Source organism: Staurois parvus, unplaced genomic scaffold, assembly GCF_062004578.1.
Source record: "Staurois parvus isolate SC_StPar_1 unplaced genomic scaffold, SC_StPar_1.0 ptg000362l, whole genome shotgun sequence".
Classification (NCBI taxonomy): domain Eukaryota; kingdom Metazoa; phylum Chordata; class Amphibia; order Anura; family Ranidae; genus Staurois; species Staurois parvus.
The window spans coordinates 10,944,710-10,965,805 of record NW_028318158.1 but is presented as its reverse complement, the minus strand read 5'-3'; the positions used below and the strand labels follow the sequence as shown (position 1 = coordinate 10,965,805).

General features: G+C 41.3%; 1 protein-coding gene across 1 annotated transcript in view; it reads right to left on the bottom strand.

Annotated features, from left to right (window-relative positions):
- The window catches only part of XDH (xanthine dehydrogenase), a 101,848-nt gene that overhangs the window by 56,002 nt on the left and 24,750 nt on the right, over window positions 1-21,096 (bottom strand). Inside the window, exons 7-11 of the mRNA XM_089685111.1 lie at window positions 20,534-20,596; window positions 16,224-16,310; window positions 8,574-8,715; window positions 4,809-4,901; window positions 181-332 (exon numbers count right to left, since the gene is read on the bottom strand). Coding sequence (XP_089541237.1) covers window positions 181-332; window positions 4,809-4,901; window positions 8,574-8,715; window positions 16,224-16,310; window positions 20,534-20,596 — 537 coding nt within the window. The remainder of the gene's footprint in view (window positions 1-180; window positions 333-4,808; window positions 4,902-8,573; window positions 8,716-16,223; window positions 16,311-20,533; window positions 20,597-21,096) is intronic.

Sequence of the window (21,096 nt, the reverse complement as noted above, 5' to 3'; positions counted from 1 at the left end):
GTTATAGCCCCAAAGAATGGGGGCCAACTCCATATTAATTCCCATGGACTGGTGTAAAGGAAAGGTATCCACAAACTTTTGGTCTTATAGAATATATGAAGACCCTCCAAATGCACAGGGTGGGTCGAACTTAGTCCCAGCTTTGCATCTTTGTGTTCATAGCTTTGTGCACATCCTTACAGCAACATTACGGATCTGCTGCCCAGCAAACCACCTCATCTGCTCCAGGACAGCATGGAACACTTCTGTTTTGTAAGCTGGAAGCTCTGCAACTGCTTTCTGAAGGACCTCACTGATCATGGCCAAGGTACACGATGCACCAAAGCAAATGCCTAGAAAAGAAAGCACAAATATTTAATTGTACATACAGTTTGCAGGAAAGACAGCTCACCACCAGGGGCGGACTGACAACTCATGGGGCCCCTGGGCAATAGGGGATCATGGGGCCCCTGTGTCCTTGCCCAAACTCAAAAAAGCCTATGAAAAAGGTGCCAGGGGCATCTCATGGGGCCCCCTACTGACCCCGGACCCTCGGGCAGTGCCCAAGTTTCCAAATGGTCAGTCCGCCCCTGCTCACCACTCATTACAGCCATTTAGAAAATATCCGATGTACAATTTATATCATTTCATTTTTGTGCACAGCTTTTCATACAGGTGTCTGCATGCTAATAATATAGGACCTTGTAAATAGGTGTCAAATATGGTATCTCATTTGTTTTGGATATGATGTTATTTTAGTGGCTGTTACTGCAGCACATTAAACATTCTTGCACACCTTTTCTTTAGCCACCAGAAGAGAGGATAAAAACCGCAATGATGTCATATGGGAGAAAGAGGCATGAGTTATATGTTTCTCCATACCTGGAAGTATTACTATTTTCTCCCAACAGCTAAACAGAGGGCTCTATGGTTAAAACTTAAAACCAATATATTTAAATGGTTGTAAAGGTAGAAGGTTTTGTACCTTAAAGTGGAAGTAAACCCAGTTTTTTTATCTTTTACCTACGGTAAGCCTTTAACAAGGCTTACCTGTAGGTACTGTAAATATCTCCGTTCAGAGATATTTACTGCAGCAGCGCTGGTGATGTCACTGGTGCATGCGCACAGCGCTCTCAATGGATGGTGTGCTGTCCATTGAGAGAGCCATGCCACAGCGGAAACTCCTGCGCGTATACATGGGAGTGACATCATTGCGAATCGGTCAGTCAAACACCCGCTACTCACAAACCTGGAAGGAAGACCAGGTGAGGATGGAAGCCTCTGGGAGCTGTGACAGCACGCCGCTGGAGGGCTTTGTTTTCAGGTAAGTCTTTCATAATGTGCTCACATATTATGCTATAAACTTGAAGGGAGAATTTTGTTTTTATTTTTATTTTTTGCGGGTTACTACCACTTTAATGCATTCTCTGCAATAAAGCAAAAAACCTGTGTGCAGCTCCCCCCATACTCACCTGAGCCCGGTTTTTATCCAGCACTGTGTCTGAGAGCTACAGCTCTCATTGCTCCCTCCTCACTAGACATAGGGGCAGCAATTGGCTTCTGCTTCTGACAGTCACAGCCAGTGAGCACATGTTGATGGGCACACAGCGCAGCTCATGATCGAACCCGCATAAGTGCCCCCATAGCCCATAGTAAGTGGCTTGCTATTGGGGATTCCAGCAGGGAAGAGGAGCCAGGATGTCATCAGAGGGACAACAGAAGAGAAGTATTGGAGCTGCTCTGTGCAAAACCATTACACAGAGCAGGTAAGTATGACATGCTTGTCATTTAAAAAAAAAAACCTTTACAATCACTTTAATTTCCACATTTCATTTCAATTATTTCCTCCTTCTTCTATTAATCTGTTTTGAAATCTGTAAACTTACTTTGTGAAGAGTCTCACACTTACTTGAATTCTGTGGCAAATAATTACTATGCTCAGTGAGTAAGGACACATTTCACAGAGCCTACCTCCTGAGCTACAGAGGTGCTGAGAGGAGAAGTTTCAGGAGGCAAGTTCAGTACAGGAATCACTGCTTACAGGCAGCAAGGTACTATGGGATATGTAGTTCTTAGATATTGAAACTAAACTGCAGAGGACAAGATTCCAAGCATGCATGAATTTGTGGAAAGAGATGGCCAGCAGACAAACAATACTCACAACTTAAAAGGAGATTTTTGCAAGCAAGCTTTTAGGCAGAAGCAGTCTAGTTTCTTCACTGTAGGTGGTGCTCGTCCAAGAAGGCAATGCAGCTGGAGGGGGAAGTCAAGAGAAACTTGGTTCCTCTATGATTCCCTTGGTTCCCCGGAGAAGTGTTCCAGCTGGCTACGCTGCATCCCAGTGACCCTGTTGGCCATCTTGGGTCACACAGAGTCTTTGTAAGTCCCTGCCCCAGGTTTTGACACACATTTGTGCAGTGTCTAGTGTAGGGAGAGCATACCCATCTGTCAGAGACAGCACCAGTGGTAGGGACAGGTTCCAGAGGAGTAGAGACAGCTCAGAGCCTACAGTGGGGATCGAAAGTTTGGGCACCGCAGCTAAAAATTTGTATTAATGTGCATAAAGAAGCCAAGGAAAGATGGAAAAATCTCCAAAAGGCATCAAATTACAGATTAGACATTGTTATAATATGTCAACAAAAGTTAGATTTTATTTCCATCATTTACACTTTCAAAATAACAGAAAACAAAAAAATGGCGTCTGCAAAAGTTTGGGCACCCTGCAGAATTTATAGCATGCACTGCCCCCTTTGCAAAGCTGAGACCTGCCAGTGTCATGGATTGTTCTCGATCATCGTCTGGGAAGACCAGGTTATGTCAATCTCAAAGGTTTTAAATGCCCAGACTCATCTGACCTTGCCCCAACAATCAGCACCATGGGTTCTTCTAAGCAGTTGTCTAGAAAACTGAAACTGAAAATAGTTGACGCTCACAAAGCTGGAGAAGGCTATAAGAAGATAGCAAAGCGTTTTCAGATGTCAGTATCCTCTGTTCGGAATGTAATTAAGAAATGGCAGTCATCAGGAACAGTGGAAGTTAAAGAAAGATCTGGAAGACCAAGAAAAATATCAGACAGAACAGCTCGCAGGATTGTGAGAAAAACAATTCAAAACCCAGGTTTGACTGCACGATCCCTCCAGAAAGATCTGGCAGACACTGGATTGTGGTACACTATTCCACTATAAAGAGATACTTGTACAAATATGGTCTTCATGGAAGAGTCATCAGAAGAAAACCTCTTCTACGTCCTCACCACAAAAATCATCGTTTGAACTTTGCAAATGAACATATAGACAAGCCTGATGCATTTTGGAAACAAGTTCTGTGGACCGATGAGGTTAAAATTGAACTTTTTGGCCGGAATGAGCAAAGGTACGTTTGGAGAAGAAGGGGCACAGAATTTAATGAAAAGAACCTCTGTCCAACTGTTAAGCATGGGGTTGGATCAATCATGCTTTGGGGTTGTGTTGCAGCCAGTGGCACAGGGAACATCTCACGAGTAGAAGGAAAGATGGATTCAATAAAATTTCAGCAAATTTTGGATGGTAACTTGATGCCATCTGTGAAAAAGCTGAAGTTAAAGAGAGGATGGCTTCTACAAATGGATAATGATCCTAAACACACCTCGAAATCCACAGGGGATTACATCAAGAGGTGTAAACTGAAGGTTTTGCCATGGCCTTCACAATCTCCTGACCTCAACATAATTGAAAATCTATGGATAGACCTTAAAAGAGCAGTGCATGACAGACAGCCCAGAAATCTCAAAGAACTGGAAGACTTTTGTAAGGAAGAATGGGCAACGATACCTCAAACAAGAATTGAAAGACTCTTGGCTGGAGACAAAAAGCGTTTACAAGCTGTGATACTTGCCAAAGGGGGCAGTACAAGATATTAACTCTGCAGGGTGCCCAAACTTTTGCAGACGCCATTTTTTTGTTTTCTGTTATTTTGAAAGTGTAAATGATGGAAATAAAATCTAACTTTTGTTGACATATTATAAGAATGTCTAATCTGTAATTTGATGCCTTTTGGAGATTTTTCCATCTTTCCTTGGCTTCTTTATGCACGTTAATACAAATTTTTAGCTGGGGTGCCCAAACTTTCAATCCCCACTGTACGTCTGCACTTCAGCAAGCTCCCTTTTTGGCTGGACTGGCCAGGCCACATTCAATCCCCCTCGGCAAGTTCTATGTTCAGTTCTGGCCTACTATCTCTGACTCTCTGCTGCACTGACTGTAAGTTCTTGGTGGGGTGAGCTTCCCTGCCAGACTGTTGTACTGTTTGCAAGTTCTTCAATATATATGTTACTGCACTCTGGGCCTCTGTATATTTACTGCCACCACACTACACTGCACCTATCCAACAAGTTTATACTGTCAATATTAACTGTTGTTTGTTACTATTATAATGCTGATGTTATAAAATGGAAGTGTATACTGTGACCATAGAGCACCTTTAAATATTTTAACTGATGTTTAGGCAGATCCAACCAATTATTGGCTCTGCCAGAGCAGCCATTCACCTTGTCAGCCAAGGCATTGATCACATGATCACCCACTGGGGGGAGTTTGAACTTTGATGGCTAAAGTGGCAGATATATTATAAGACTTCATTGAATTTATAGCTACATAAGCAACTCAATCGCCTTAATCTAATGGCCATGGTGTCATAAATTGTCTGGAGACTTTAGTTATCTGAGAACATGACGGGAGCTGTGAAAGTTCCTAAAACCATCTTGTTCTACTTTCGTAATTCAATCACCAGTAGCAAGAATTAGTTTTAGAAGAACAGACCCACATCCAAAGTAAATAAACTGTATTACTTACCATCCTGGGTGTGCTCAACTTTATTTAACTCTGGAATCCAGCTTGGGGAGATAATCACTGGGTACTGCATGTTTTTGAACTTGGTCTCAATACCTGAGAAGAACAACAAATACATCAGCACAAGAACTGTAGATAGAAAATTTTCAGCAATAGCTGAGGATATGAACAAGTGATATTTTCACACGTTATTTTTAATGTTGGAGCCAAAAAAGCCTTTTATTGTGAAATAATGGTTTAATGCTAAAGGCTAGAAGTAAAGAAAGAAACAGTTTGATTATGCCACTGTGTTACAAATTAATTACAAAAGAAAAGTTTAAAATTAAGGGAACATCGGGCAATGCCCGCTGGGAGATGTATGAAAACAAACAGCCCTTTCAAAAAGACTTCTGCATTCACATAAATTCAATGATGGTAGTTAAGTATAAAATTGAATCTAGCAAACAATAATATTGTGCTATATGTTACTCCTAATACAATTATTTGTACGTTTTATGACACTCGATGAAGTCTCCACTCCCAATTATCAATTCTAATTTTCAGTTTTATGTTCCACAGCCACATTCTAGCCCTAGCTCTAATCCAATTTTTTTTAGCGAATGCCATACTGATTCTATTACAAACCATTGTTCAAGGTTAGTTTTTTCTCTCTCTTTTTTTTTTTTTTTTTTTTAATAAATGTACAAGAAGTTATGATCTGATATTTATAATTATATGTTATATGATAAAACATGATATTTTTTAGTTTAAGTATCATAAGTTAAAATAAATGAATATACATATTATAAATAATGTATATAGTCATAATATAATTTACTTGACTTACTAGACTCAATTTACATTCATAGAATTACAGTATATTTATCATCAATGGATTTTTTACTAACTACGTATTTATATATTCATTGTTGTTTGTGTATATATACTGTGTATATATAAATATATATATATATATATATATATATATATATATATATATATAAAATGTTTCTCAACTCTTTATTTGTTTTTAAGCAGATAGGGTCAAGTATAGCAGTAGTTTAGTACATTCCTTTTTGAGAAGTAAGACTTCTTAGGTTGTAGAACTGTAACCAAGATAAAATTAAGGTTTCTTGCTTATAGGAAATCAAGAAGTAGGTGAACTAGCAATATTGTGGTCCTTTATGCTTTTTGCAAAGGTGGAAATGGGGGTATGAGGGGATCTTACAAGGGTTATGAGATCGGGGAATGAGGTAAAGAATGGTGGAGAAGGGTGATGGAGATTATGAGAGAGGAAGGGGTGGATGGGAGGATAAAGAAGAGGAGAGAGAGAATCCCACACAGACTTTCAGAATTTAATTTGGACTTCTGGATTGAAGTTGGGCTTTTGAACCAAAGAATAGGGTCTTACCCTCATCTGAATAAAAAAATGTAATCCAGTAGTACCAAGTCTCAGTGTATGTTTTCTTTTTATTATAAGAAGAGGAAGTCAAGTCTTCCATACATCAGATTTTGTCTACTTTGTAAGCCCATAGTTGGATGGGTAGTGGGAACATGTTTTCCAAGATGCTAGAAAGCCAGATTTCGCTGCATTCAGTTAGTGGATAAGGCTAATTTTTGATAGGGTTTTAAGGGGATGGAAGAGTGGTGCAAAAGTAAGAAGGTGGGATTGTTTGGAATTTCAAAGTCTGTGAATTTTTGGGATAGTTCCCTGATCTTGAACCAAAAGAGTTGTATAGCTGGGAAGGGCTAGAAAATGTGTAAAAACATGCCAATATCATCCTAGCATATCCAGCATTTTTTATTTGTTCCCTATATGTTAGCCCTAAAGAAGGGGAAGGGCTTTCCCCAGAATTTTTTGTCTGTTTCTGATGTTCTTAATTAAAACATATTTTAAACAAATTTCCAAGTGAGATGAACCCTAACCACATATCAAAGATTTGATCATGTAAAAGCTTTTTGTCTATCCTGGTAAGAGAGGTGGCAGCCTAGGACCAGGACCTGGTCCACAAACACTGCACTTTAATCATGGGTTGATTTCTTCCAAAAATGTCCTCTTTTTTATATATTATTATTATTATACAGGATTTATATAGTTTGCGCAGTGCTTTACAATATAAGGGAGACAGTACAATTACAATACATTTCAGTACAGAAGGAATAGGAGGGCCCTGCTCATGGAGCTTACAATCTAAAGGAAGGGGGAGGGGATACAAAAGGTGATAGCTGCGGGGGATGATCTGGCGGAGGTGATTCAAGTACAGTTCTTAAGTGGAGGTGGGGTAGGCTTCCCTGAAGAACTGAGTTTTCAAATATCACCTAAAGGCAGACAGGGTGGGGACTGACCGGACATGCTGTGGTAGGGAGTTCCAGAGGATGGGAGAGGCTCTGGAGAAGTCCTGGAGGCGAGCGTGGGAGGAGGTGATGAGGGAGCTAGAGAGGAAGATATCTTGGGAGGAGCGGAGTGAGCGATTTGGGCGGTATCTGTGGATGAGATTGGTGATGTAGCTAGGGGCAGTGTTGTGGATGGCTTTGTAAGCTGTGGTTAGTATTTTGAATTTTATATGTTGGGTTAGTGGAAGCCAGTGGAGGGATTGGCAGAGAGGGGCAGCAGTCGCTGATTGGTTGGTAAGGTGTATGAGTCTAGCAGCAGCATTCATAATAGACTGAAGGGGGGTAGCCTGTGTAATGGTAAACCAGTGAGGAGGGAGTTGCAGTAATCGAGGCGAGATATAACCAAGGCTTGGATGAGTTGTTTTGTGGTGTCATTGGTCAGGAAGGGGTGGATTTTGGAAATGTTCCGGAGGTTGAGGCGGCAGGATTAAGCCAGTGAGTGGATGTGGGGCCCAAAGGAGAGGTCAGAGTCTCGGATTACACCTAGCACCCTGGCATGAGGGGAAGGACCAATGGTAATGCTGTTGATCTTAATGGTAAAGTCATGAGTGGGGGATCGGGGAGGAGGAAATATTACAAGCTCAGTTTTTGAAAGATTGAGTTTAAGGTAGTGATGTGACATCCATGCTGATATGTCGCTTAGTAGATTTGTGATACGTGAGGAGATTTACGGGGTGAGCTGGGGAGTGGAGAGATAGATCTGCGTGTCATTAGCATAGAGGTGGTATTGGAAGCCATGGGAGGTTATCAGTTGGCCCAGGGAGGAGGTATAGAGAGAGAAAAGGAGGGGCCCAAGAACAGAACCTTGGAGTATCCCAACAGAAAGAGGAAGCGGAGCGGAGGAGGAGGAGGAGGAGTTGTATGTGACACTGAAAGTGCGCTGAGAAAGGTAAGAGGAGAACCAGGAGAGAGCAGAGTCACGGAGGCCAATGGAGTGGAGTTTACTGAGGAGGAGCGGGTGGTCAACTGTGTCAAAGGCAGCGGAAAGGTCAAGGAGTATGAGTATGGAGTAATGGCCACTGGTTTTATACATCAGAACCAATTTTCATTTCTATTGGTCCAACACTACTGCATACTGTATTTACTTGGCCAACTTAGATAAATGTCACTGGAACATTTGCAACATTTGTCCCAGTTTGAAGATTTCCCCTCTCTTCCTGTTCCAGTGACATCTCTAACATGTTGGATTTTTCACAACTTTAATTCTCAGTGACATCAAATAAAATAGTGGGGAGATATCTCTAAGTTGGACACAGTCAAGATTTTTCACATTACAGGAACAAAAGCTAATGTGGCCAGAATAAAAAACATTTTATTAGTTTACTATAACTGCTGCCTATATCTGAGTAGTATAGAAAATTTGGACAAAAATGGGCCAATGTGGCAATGACTCACCCACTTCAGTGTTGCCCACCACTAGCTTGGCCCCTGGATATCGAGCTTTAAGATTCAGCAGTTCATCTAGACTGGAGGGCTGAAGCCACATCACATCTTCACTTTTAAAGTACAGCTGTCTACGAGGGGAGTTCTTATGCAACTGTAAGAAACATAGTTCACACAAATCTTCAGCCCACATGACCCCAGGGATAATTCTGAAACTTCTCACAAACATGTAAAATCACCATTTTTTGCTAGAACCACCAAACATTTTATATATTTTGAAAAGCAGAGACCCTGGAAATTAAAATGGTGGTTGTTGCAATTTTTTATGTCGCACAATATTTGCGCAGCCATTTTCTAAAATGTAAGTTTATAGGAAAAAATACACTTTAATGAACTTTAGTGCACACAAACACAATATAATACCCAATTCTGGTAAAATATAAAAGATTATGTTACACTGAAGAAATAAATACCTAACATGTTACATTTTCAAATCGTGCATGTACATGGAATGGCTACAAATTATGTTACATAAAAATCTCCACAGGGAACGCTTTAAAACCTTTACTGGTTACAAGTTTAGAGTTACACAGGAGTTGGGGCACTAGAATTATTGCTTTCACTTTGACATTTGTGGCTATACATCACATGTGTGATGCGGTCACCGTTTATATATGTGTGCGGGACTTACATATGGGTTTGCATTTGTGTGTGAGCACAGAGAGACGGGAACTTAAAATATTTAAAACATTTATTATTTATTTGATATAAAACTTATTTCATGCTGTACCTTACATTTTTTTTTCAACTTTACTGCTATCACAAGGGATGAACAACATCCCTTGCAATCATGGGCAGTGACAGGTCCTCTCTATGAGAAGATCTGGGGTCTATTAGACCCCATATCTCTCCTCTGACCTCCAAAGCATCTAATCAAACAGAGATCCATTTGGACAGATGCTTTACAATGGCTTGTAACCAACAAACTGAAACCGGAGAGACAAAATCCTGGTCACTTCTGGTTTCTTACATCACAGAGAGGAGGCGAATATAAATGTATTTGGTATTGGGCTCCCTGATTGCATAGGAGAGCCCAGTAAAGGCGGTGGGGGGGGGGGGGCCTTCCATGCCCATGTAGACATGATCGGGCGAAGGCCCATTGCTGGCTGAAAATGTTGATACTGGGATTATGGCTGAAGCTGCAGCCATGGTCCCTGTACAGCCACTTCAACGTACGTATGGGTATGTCCTAAGGGGTTGAAGTGGCTAAAGCAAGTCAGGGACATAGATATGCACCATTTTCATAGTCTTACCTCCTGTTTCTGGCTACAACAATTGTGCAGGGTGTCCATTTACTGTATGCAGTCTTATGGGTACCAGATTTAAGCTGGTCATAAAAGATTTGAAATTCAGCCTGCTCAACAGGGACTGGCCAAATTTTGATCAGTGTGTGGCTGTCCCTGTTTGACATAAGTCAACCATATGATCAACTTCTGTTGAAGGAGAATGTTGGAAATCTTCTTGTTCAGCAGCTACAGTCATTAACCATTATATTCTGACAGCAGCGAGAATACAGGATGCTTGTTAGCAGGTGCAGTTATCTAGTTTGCCACTAGGTGGCTCTGTCCCAAATAGTGTGGTAAAGAGAACTATGTAATTGGGTGCTAGGTCCCCTTTTGGAGAAAACATTCCTTAAGTGATGTAGTGGGTGGAGTTAGTGACCATATAAATGCCAGGATGGGAGTGGCCTTGAGAGTTGGGGCAAGGGAGCCAAACACCCCAGAGCTATCTGGCTGTAGTCAGCTACTGCCAAGGGCTCTCCACAGAGCTTAAACTCTGAGTGAAGTAGTTCAATACCCAGAAGGACCAGCTGTAGTTGCCCTGACTCTTTTACGGTCTCATGTGGACTGTGAGCAGGACGCAAAGGACTTTTAGACCAGGCCAAGAGTCCTATGAAGTGAGTACTAGTACATTTGGAAATGACAGTGTAGCGCCCTCTATGTAGATTTTTGTGGTTAGCCAAAGGCTTGTTAGAAGCCTGGGTATGAGTCAGCCTGCGAGTAAGTCAGTGAGGTCACTTCAGGTTAGGCTGGGAGGTGTCAGGGCTGGGCTCCTGCTACTTAACGAGCAGCTCTTTTCTTTCAGTGCTCAGAAGCTGCTCAGCTGTCAGTTAAGCCACTTGTTGTCTCCACAATGACTCACCTGAATACCATTACCTGCCTCATTAGTCTAGCCTACAGCCAGCCCTTTTTGCTATTTTATCAGCTTAGCTCATTTCGTCCTTGCCCTTGTGTGGTCTATGATCTCTAGTGTGTTCCTGTCTGTATTCCTGTGTACAACCCAGTCTCGCTCACTTCTCTTCCAATTCATGTTCCTGATTTTTGCTCCTGACTGTGCTGATTTCTTGACCCTGCCTCGTCTGATTACCCACTCAGGCATCCAAACCCTGGCTCCTGTTTTTAGCTACATTCCTGAACTGAAAACCGCTTTGCTCTATGTGCTATTTTTGCTATGTCATTAGAGGTGTTATTTTTAACTGCACTTTCTGTCTCCCCCTGGTTTATGATTCCTGACAGGAGGCTCTACAGGTCTGGAGCCCTCCCATCCTTCTAGAAAGCTCTGACACATTTTAGAAGAGGGATGGAGGAGGGGAGGAGGCCTAGATTTGCAGGTTTGAGGGAACCTGGTCAATCCCCAGATAGGAGGCCTGGCATGGTGGTTAGGACAACCCTTAAATATGGGAGAGCCTAAACAGCAAGTTAGAGTCGGGTGGAAGATGGAGTGAAGAAAGGTGCTGGCGTGTGGAGCCTGGGAGAGGGCTCCAGAGGAGGGGGACCTGCCTACAGTCTGAAGCTGGACTGAAGGACCTTTCAACCGTCCCACAGTCTACTTAGAAGAGACATCCTGCCAGCAGGGAAGGAGCCAGCCCAGCATAAGGCTTGAAAGCAGCTGCAACCCATTAAGCTACATGAACAGGACAGTGTGAGTTATTTCATTGTAGATCTCAGAATCACTTGCTCAGGGACACCCCCAGGACAGCCAGGTGGATGTGGAGATTTTCATCTGGGGTCTGAGGAGGTTCGCCAAAGGGGACCCAGTGCTCCTTGAAAGGACTGTGTGCTGACTTTTGTCCATTTTTGCTGAGAAGTTCATTCTCAAAGTTGTACAGTTCCTTGTGCATCCCATATACCCCAGACCCCAACCAAGTTGTTAACCCTTAATAAAACCAACAAAAACCAAGCTCAAGGCCTGTTTTACTGACTTCAAATGAGAGTGCTTGAAAATGTGTGTTGCCTGGCAGTGCAGAGCTTAGGGGGGACCCAAAAACCCAGCGGGCCTCAAGAGGGTGGCGCTACAGCAGTAACATTTGGCACTGTGCCCAGATGGGCAGAGCTATAGTAAGGGATGAGAGAGAGAAACTGGTATACTAATGAGAAGCACCTTGTTTATACTCGATCACAGAAACTGAATGCTGTGGGCTTAGTATACACAGGAAGAGGTCCCAACACTGAGGTATTCCCAAGGAGAGATGTAAAAAGGAAGATGGCTTACAAGTTATGAGCTGGTGTTCTGTGCCCAAATGACAGCTACAGAATGCTTGTTCCTGTGTTTGGCGTTCTGCACCAAAGAGTTCTGTCAGTATGTCAATGTGATGCCTGGAGTCATGGCTATCTGTGAAAGCTACAGTAACATCCAGAACATATATTTCTTGTGTGGACATTCCTTTATTATTCCTTGGCCAAAGATGTTTCTAGTGGGCCTAGGGCCAGGAGTTTGGCAAAATATGGCAAAGGGATACAACTACCAGCTGGTGGGTAGCTGTTCTATCCATGAGGAAGCAGGGCAGGAACTTGAGCAGTTTGGTGCCAACACACAGCCAGTCGTAGTCCTTCTTATAAGCTATTGTTTTGTATCTGTTTGGTTCAGCCCACCATCTATGGCCAGCTTTACACTAACTGTGATCAACATTCAGTAACAGACCCAGTCATATATGCCTCATCCCTTTCTCTATAATACAAGTCTGTGTAAACATGGCCAGATTCTTGTACAGATTCCTCCAGCCATACAAACAAAGTGAATGGAGCAATCTCCCATGACTGAACATTGTATTCTGACATCGACACCTGTCACTGTCAGAATACACTAATCAGTGTGGAAGCAAGGTGCAGCGTGGTCAGTGGCAGGAATCACACAGAGGCCAAGTAATATGAACAGTATATTGTAAAAGTTCCAACAAAGTACAAACAGGCCCATTGAGTGTGCACAGCTGCCAAGAGCAACTTAAGGGATGCACAGCAGCAATTCAATAGCTTAAATAATTTTGACAATGTATGCAACAAGGAGCGGGAATGTGGCCTGGCCTGTCCAACCCAAATGGGAGGCTTCCTTTGGAACCTTTCCTTGCCCCTCAGTGCTGTCCCTAACAGATGGGAACTCTGTCCCTACGCTATGCACTCGCACAATGTGTGCCAATTCAGGGGATCAGGGACTGAAATAAGCCCTGCTCTACCTAAGATACCCAAAAGAGAACAATAGGTGATCAGACAAAAGAATTCCAACCTGGCTGCTTTATTTCCTCTTAAAGAATGCTATTGAGATCATCTGCACAAGTTTCAGTCTTCATCTAATAGCTATGAAAACATGTACTGAGTGCTTGGCTTCTGAGTCTTCTGGATCTGGATGGTATATACTTAACTACAACTCCAACAGGTAGCCAACAGTGTGGGCATTTAATACTGGTACTTTTGGTAATGATGAGGTAAGTATTTACATTCACATATGGTACGCTACTCCCTTAGGAGCCGCTGGAATACTGTCCAGGTCCTCCCCAGTTACTTTTCCCTGCAGCCAGGCACATAGGTTCATTTACTCATTTCTCAGTCTAGGGGTGTAGTTTTTGTTGTATTTATTTTTGAAGAATTGATATAGGGATGAGGGAGATGAGTGGGATACTCCAAATTAGGAACTATGTACATTGAGGACTTCATCTAATCTTCAGGGCAAACTGAATTGGAGTCCTTGCTTGAATCAAACGGTGGACTTCAGCCTAAGACAGTAGCAACAAGCAGAAGCAGTAACAGCAGTAGCTTCTTTATAGACAGCATTGTCCCTTTAAGTAGTAGTGGACAGATGCAAAGAAACAAAAAAGAGGGCACACTGGCCTTTTGCATTACCTTTAAAAATTATTTATTGTATAAAAGGTGGTGATATATTCACAAAGGATAAAATATCAAAAGGCACATCATGTGAAGTACAGCAAGGTCCAATCAAACTAGATGATATCTGCGTTGGGATTTGTAGACCTCCAAATGGCTGACTCGTTTCGAGGCTTAGCCTCTTCCTCAGAGCCAGTGGCAAAATACCAACAGGGATATCATCCAGTTTGATTGGACCTTGCTGTACTTCACATGATGTGCCTTTTGATATTTTATCCTTTGTGAGTATATCACCACCTTTTATACAATAAATACATTTTTAAAGGTAATGCACAAGGCCGGTGAACCCTCTTTTTTGTTTCTTTGCATGCAGTTCATTTGGATTCCCATGCTCCGGTGAGGGCAGCAAGGCATGCATCCTCTAGGCGTCCTATGTGTGGTTATAGTTGCTGTGGAGTCTATCATCCAATGCAGGAGTAGAAGCTTAAGCTATTCTTTGTCAGTAGTGGACAGATAGACAAAGCTCTTTGAAACACCAGCTGGTATTCCCTTTGCTAGACCCACAGCTGACTTCCTAGCACCAGAGGGGATTAAACAGCACACAGTCTCTAAGATCCTTAGGGATGTCTATACTCACAAGGACTGAGAGCAACTGGACGCCTTCCTCTGTTATACCAGACTAGATCTTCAGGAGACAGCCCCTCAGTGAGCATAGCAGAACCCGGGTTTCAGCAATTCAGGTCTTCAGGTTGCCCTCCTGAGGCCTATGGCAGCAAATGCAGTGCACCCTCCCCCTGGCTTGGGGAACCCTAACCAGGAAAGGCCCAGAGCATGGTGTGCTCAATGAGTATATACAGTTACCCAACATGCCTTAGAATCCCTCTCTGGGATGAGCTGAGGCTGTATTAATATTCATTCTGCCATCTGCATAGCTCCACACCTACCATCCAGAAACTTCTGCAGTCTCCTGGATACAGAGGAAGCTATAGGCAGACTAGCAGGACCTGAGCACACAGAGTGGACCTCACTAAATGATCACAGCTCACTCAGTATAGTGAGCTAACTACACTTTTACCTAGCCATAATTACACTCATTCTGCCTACAGAGTGACAACTAAATTTACAAAAAAAATAACTAACCCTATCTATCTAATGCTAGCACCTACCTAGGAGGATGTTACACATACTGAATAACAGCTGAAAAATAACTAAAGGTGAGCAAAGTTTTACAGTTAGTTTTCATTTTAAAGCAAATTTTTGTGTTAAAGTAATGGTCTCTCTGTAGAGGTCTGACATACCCCCTGCTGAGTCAGATCTATCAGCAAAACTCTTGCTCCCTACTGATGGGAGAGCTCTATCTCTAACTCAACTGGAGGCATGTCAGAGCTTTGCAGAGAGACAACTGCTTCCACATAAAAAGCAGAGGTCCTTCTCTGCAGAATTCTGGTAGGACTTTGCAGACCTTTTGTTTTGATGCACCTGAGGTGTATTTTGCTGATTCAAACTAAAATTTTATTTGTGTTGAACACGTAAGTTACTTGTAATATTGTGTATCCCATGTTTCGCAAGCTGCCGCATCATGTAAACATCATGTAAAAATTATTGTTCTCGACCCCCATTCACAAAATATTGTTGTAGAACACTAATAGTTGTAGTTCTGTGGATGGCGAAGGGTGAAGGCTAGCAGGTCAAGTCCAACTGTTACTGTTAGTCCCTTCAGTACCGGGAAATAGGCGCTCAGGGCAATATCTGGTGGCTCAATTAATAGGATTTTTACATGGAGTAGTAGGTTGCAAGACATGGGAAATGCGGTACAACAGTAAAGGTAACAAATATTTTAGTACGGTAAAAAAAATAACTTCAGCTTTATGTTTAGTGTGTGGAGCTGATAAATATTGTATCCATAAATTAATTTGCTTATATTGTAAATTTTATATATATATATATATATATATATATATATATATATATACACAAATTATATATAGTTGGTACTGTATATATTACCAACACTATTTTCTATTGGTCTTTACCATTACAACATTATATCAATTTCAAATTTATAAACTGTACTCATGAATAATAAAATATAGCTTCCAATTATGGAGTACAACATTTCATTAAAATATACATATACATAATACATCTCACATGTGTTTCACTTAGATATTATATCTGTATATAATTTACATTATTATTCTAAAAATATTTTATCCACATATCATCATATGACCATTTTAAACTGGAATGATGATCAGCAATGACATGTCCGTACTCTATAATATTCTACCATTTAAAATTGTTAACACATCATATGACCTTTAAATGTAATTAAATGGATTATTTTATGTTACCAATTTGATAATATTTTGCTAGTACTGTCTGTGTACAGAAATGGTACTTTTATTTTTGTACTGCTCTGATGGTTGTTCAAACAGTGAGATGCAGTACATTACAAATGTCTGTACCCAAAATGTTTAATTGTTCATCTCCAGCTAACTCTTACCAGTAATTCGGGAGGAAAAATTGGCTCTTGCGTTGGGTCCAAGGGTCTGAATTCTGATGGGTCAAACAAAGCTGAGGATATGTCTGTCTGTAAAGAAAACAAAATGTATTTTACAACATCACATTGGTTACAAGTTACATTTTTACGTCATGCCATCATCTTTATAAAATGATTGTAATTACTTTTAAAAACCAATTCTTTTTCTGCAAAAAACAAGTACCTGATCACACAGAGAGTTCCTAACAGGTTGGAAAACTTGTACAGTGCTTTGAAAAAGGATTCATACCCCTTGAAATATTCCAAATGTTGTCATGTTCCAACCAAAAATGTAAAAAATGTATTTTATGGGGATTTTGTGTGATAGACCAATACAAAGTGGCACATAATTGTGAAGTGGAAGGAAAATAATAAATGGTTTTCAAAATTTTTTACAAATAAAGATCTGAAAAGTGTGGCGTGCATTTGTATTCAGCCCCCCGGAGTCAATACTTTGTAGAACCACCTTTCGCTGCAATTACAGCTCTAAGCAGTTTTGGGTATGTCTCTATCAGATTTGCTCATCTATAGAGTAACATTTTTGCCCATTCTCAGTGCAAAATAGCTTAAGCTCTGTCAGATTGGATGGAGAGTGTCTGTGAACAGCAATTTTCAAGTCTTGCCACAGATTCTCAATTGGATTTATGTCTGGACTTTGGCTGGGCCATTCTAACACATGAATATGGTTGATCTAAACCATTCCATTGTAGCTCTGGCTGTATGTTTAGTTGTCCTGCAGGAAGGTGAACCTCCGTCCCAGTCTCTAGTGTTTTGCAGACTCTAACAGATTTTTTTCTAAAATTGCCCTGTTGGCATCTTCCCATCAACTCCGACCAGCTTCCCTGTCCCTGCTGAAGAAAAGCATCCCCACAACATGATCCTGCCACCACCATGTTTCACGGTGGGGATGGTGTGTTCAGGGTGACGTGCAGTGTTAGTTTTTCGCCACACATAGTGTTTTGCTTTTAGGCCAAAAAGTTCAATTTTGGGCTCATCTGACCAGAGCACCTTCTTCCACATGTTTGCTGTGTCCCCCACATATGACTTCTCGCAAACTGCAAATGCGATTTATTATGGCTTTCTTTCAACAATGGCCAGATTTGTGGAGTTCAGGACTAATAGTTGTCCTGTGGACAGATTCTCCCATCTGGGCTGTGGCTCTCTGCAGCTCCTCCAGAGTTACCATTGACCTCTTGGCTGCTTCTCTGGTTAATGCTCTCCTTGCCTGGCCTGTCAGTTGAGGTGGACGGCCATGTCTTGGTAGGTTTGCAGTTGTGCCATGCTCTTTCCATTTTCAGATGATGGATTAAACAGTGCTCCGTGAGATGTTCAAAGCTTGGGGTAGTTTTTATAACCTAACCCTGCTTTAAACCTCTCCACAACTTTATCCCTTGCTTGTCTGGGGGCTGAATACAAATGTACGCCACACTTTTCAGATATTTATTTGTAAAAAAGTTTGAAAACCATTTGTCATTTTCCTTCCACTTCATAATTATGTGCCACTTTGTGTTGGTCTATCACATAAAATCCCAATAAAATACAGTTAAATTTTTGGTTGTAACATGAAAAAATTTGGAAAATTTCAAGGGGTATGAATACTTTTTTAAGGCACTGTATATGTGATCTTTGCTTGTTTTATTGTATATAAAGTTGTACACAATCAGATCATCTCAAGCAAAGTTGAATGGGAAGCCTGAGTGAACAGGGCCAGTATAATTTTGGCAGGGGACCTGTCTTCTATTGAGTGTCAGTGTTCCTTACTGAGTTTCTCATGTTTATTACCAAATTTCTGAGTATCTCAGGTCGCCTGCTGAGTACCCTATGTCTTCTACTGAATGCCCTATAACTTGTTCTGAGTGTCCCATGTTCTGCACTAAGTACCCCGTATTTACTACAGATTATGTGAATTATCTTACTGATTGACCCATGTCTTTATTCTGAATGTCTTGTGTGTTCTACTGTCCTGTGTCTTCTACTGAGTGCCCCATGTTTTCTATCAGTTCCTAAATCTTCTGTTGAGTGCCCCATGTCTTTTTCTGAGTGTTCTATGTCTTCTTCTGGGCACTCTTGGTCTTCTGCTGGGTTGCCTGGGGCTTCTTTGCACTCATCTCAAGTATGTCAAACATCATCGAAATCTACTGAGCTTTTTTTTAGGCATTTTTTATTCATCCATTCTCAAGTCTGTACTGGAAACGACATTTTCTGTCACAGTTCTCCAGAATTACGGTAAAGAAGAAAGTAGAGGCAGTCCCGGAGTTACAAACATCCGACTTGGAGACTTAAGGAGATATAGGACTCGTACTTAAAAACGGAAGGCAGCGTGACGTCATGCTAGCCCCAGAAACCGCCAGGCGGCCATCTTGCTGCTACCTTCATGCTTCCACCTACTGTCGGTGGACCTGTCATCAATCCCACATCACTGCATGGCCAGTTAACCCTTCCCTATGCTATACAAAACTTAAAAATAATTTTTTGGCCGGAGTTACATTTAAGAATTGTACCTGTTCCAACATACATACAAATTCAACTTAATAACAAACCTACAGAACCTATCTTATTCTTAATCCAGGGACTGCCTGTATGGCATTTTATACATAGGTCTAGGTATAAAGTTACATGGGAACAGCTTTGACTGTAACTGCATAAACCATACCTGTGGTATCCCTCTAGAAGCTGGAAATCACTCTAGCAGACACCACTACTGCTGTGATCTCCACTGGCCAACCTCCTATGTTCACAATGCAGCAGAGCAGTTGCTCGGCATTGGACCTGGTGTCTACTACAGTGATTTCCAGCTTATATAGGGATCCCACAGGTATGGTATACTATACCCCGTGGTTGCAGGGATGCTCACAATAATATTTTTTTTTATTTGGAATATACCGAATATAAAAAAACACACTAATAACTGCGATTCCATAAGTTCCCCAACCGACATCCTGGCTTTTGGAATGTCTGTGTGCCTTGGATGTGAGCATCCCCCCCAGTACCATGCGATAAACACATTACTAGTATTTGTATGTATGTATGAGCAGACTAGTGAGCCATAATTTGTAGTTAGAATACATAATTAACTGATATAGTTGTAATTGGTCATATCTAGGACAACTAATTATGTTGTCACCACACATTTCTAGTGGGTGGGACCGATATTATTGTCACACTATTTGGGTATATAAGTGAGATTCAAAGCTGCAAGTCCATGGCTCTGAGGAAGAGGGTAAGTCCCTTGAAATGCATTAACCTTTGGACCAGTATCATTCCTTTGTGTGTTAAGATGTGCTGACGAGCTGGGATCGGATGTATTCTGACTAGCTTTTACATGTGTTGGTTTGTGAGTATAGCACTTACTACTTCACTAATAAAGGTTACCATAATATAATTTACTAAGCTGGTGCCCCCCTGTTTTATGGTTGAATGGTAATGATTTTATGGTTGAGCCTGACCAATATAACTATGTATGAAATGCCATACTTGGAATTCTTATTTAGGTAGATCAAATAGTGAATTAGAAAATACATTTATTTTTATTGAGTTACAGGTTTTCCATGTTTGTTTGTATTTTGTAATGCATATTTACTTCCCACCTAATAGTATAATGCTCATTATTGCAAAAATACTACATTCTATATCAGTGCTGGGACAAGGTCATCCAGTGCCAGGGGTAAAGATGCCAAACTGCGCCACAACTCCCCCCCCCCCCCCCTTCATGATGTGCAGCCCAGCAATCACTTGCTTGTCAAAATCAATGCCACTGTCACTACTTCTATTAGCTTTGTAACAGAGGGAAGGCACCTCCATCCCTACAGTAAACCATTGCGCCCAGGGCAGCTGTCCCTCTCTCCCACCGCTTGTCCCGGCCTTGATTTACATACAATATACCTTTGGAACATTATACAGTTTATCTAATTTTGATTGTATTAATTTGTTTTTTAAGCAGTGATGATACATTTGGTTCAATCGTGTTTATGAAATTATAGTTATGACTGCTAAAAGCCAATTCATTTTTAAAGCAAAAAAACAGATTTCCTGACAGGCTGGATTTTTTATGCTATGAATACTTCTGATACTGGATGTGAAACTGCACGCATCAAGATCATCCCAAACAAAGCTGTAGTAAAGTGAAATCCCAGAGAGTAGGGAGGTTCCGATTATTTACAGTAGAGTCAATTAAATTTTGGTATGGCATCCTGTAATTTGTATTTATGCCCCAGTTGAAAATGTATTAAAATAATTAACAAACAAATTATGAAGGTACTTTAAGTAGATCTTACCTCATTTTCCTCCTTTGTGTCCATACAACAACCATTGGTCATCTCTTTTCCACAACAGCTGTCCTAGGAGAATACATATTTGGGGTTAATTTGCCCATTATATTTAAACTGGCATCTTGGCTAATAAGTCACATTCTCCACCTTGAAATCGGATGCTTGGAAGGTCCCGCTGGGGTCTAACCAGGGGCAGACTGACCATTCAGTCATTGCCTGAGGGCCCGGGGTCAGTAGGGGGCCTGGTGAGAGGCTCACTGGGCACAATTGACTAAGCAGTATCTTACCGCATCTGAGTATGTGGTAGGATACCACATAGCATTAAAAAAAAAACGTTTGAATTCACAAAAAAACGCTACTAAAATACTGCATGAGTTATGTTATCAAGTCATGCAGTATTTTAGTAGTGAAAAACATGCGCTAATGTTTCAGCTGACACCGATATCTGAATGTAAAAGAAAGAATTGCTAGCAATTCAAAAAATAATTTAAAAAACGGCATGGGGGTCCCTCCTACATCCATACCAAGCCCTTGGGGTCTGGAATGGATTTTGAGGGGAACCCCGACGC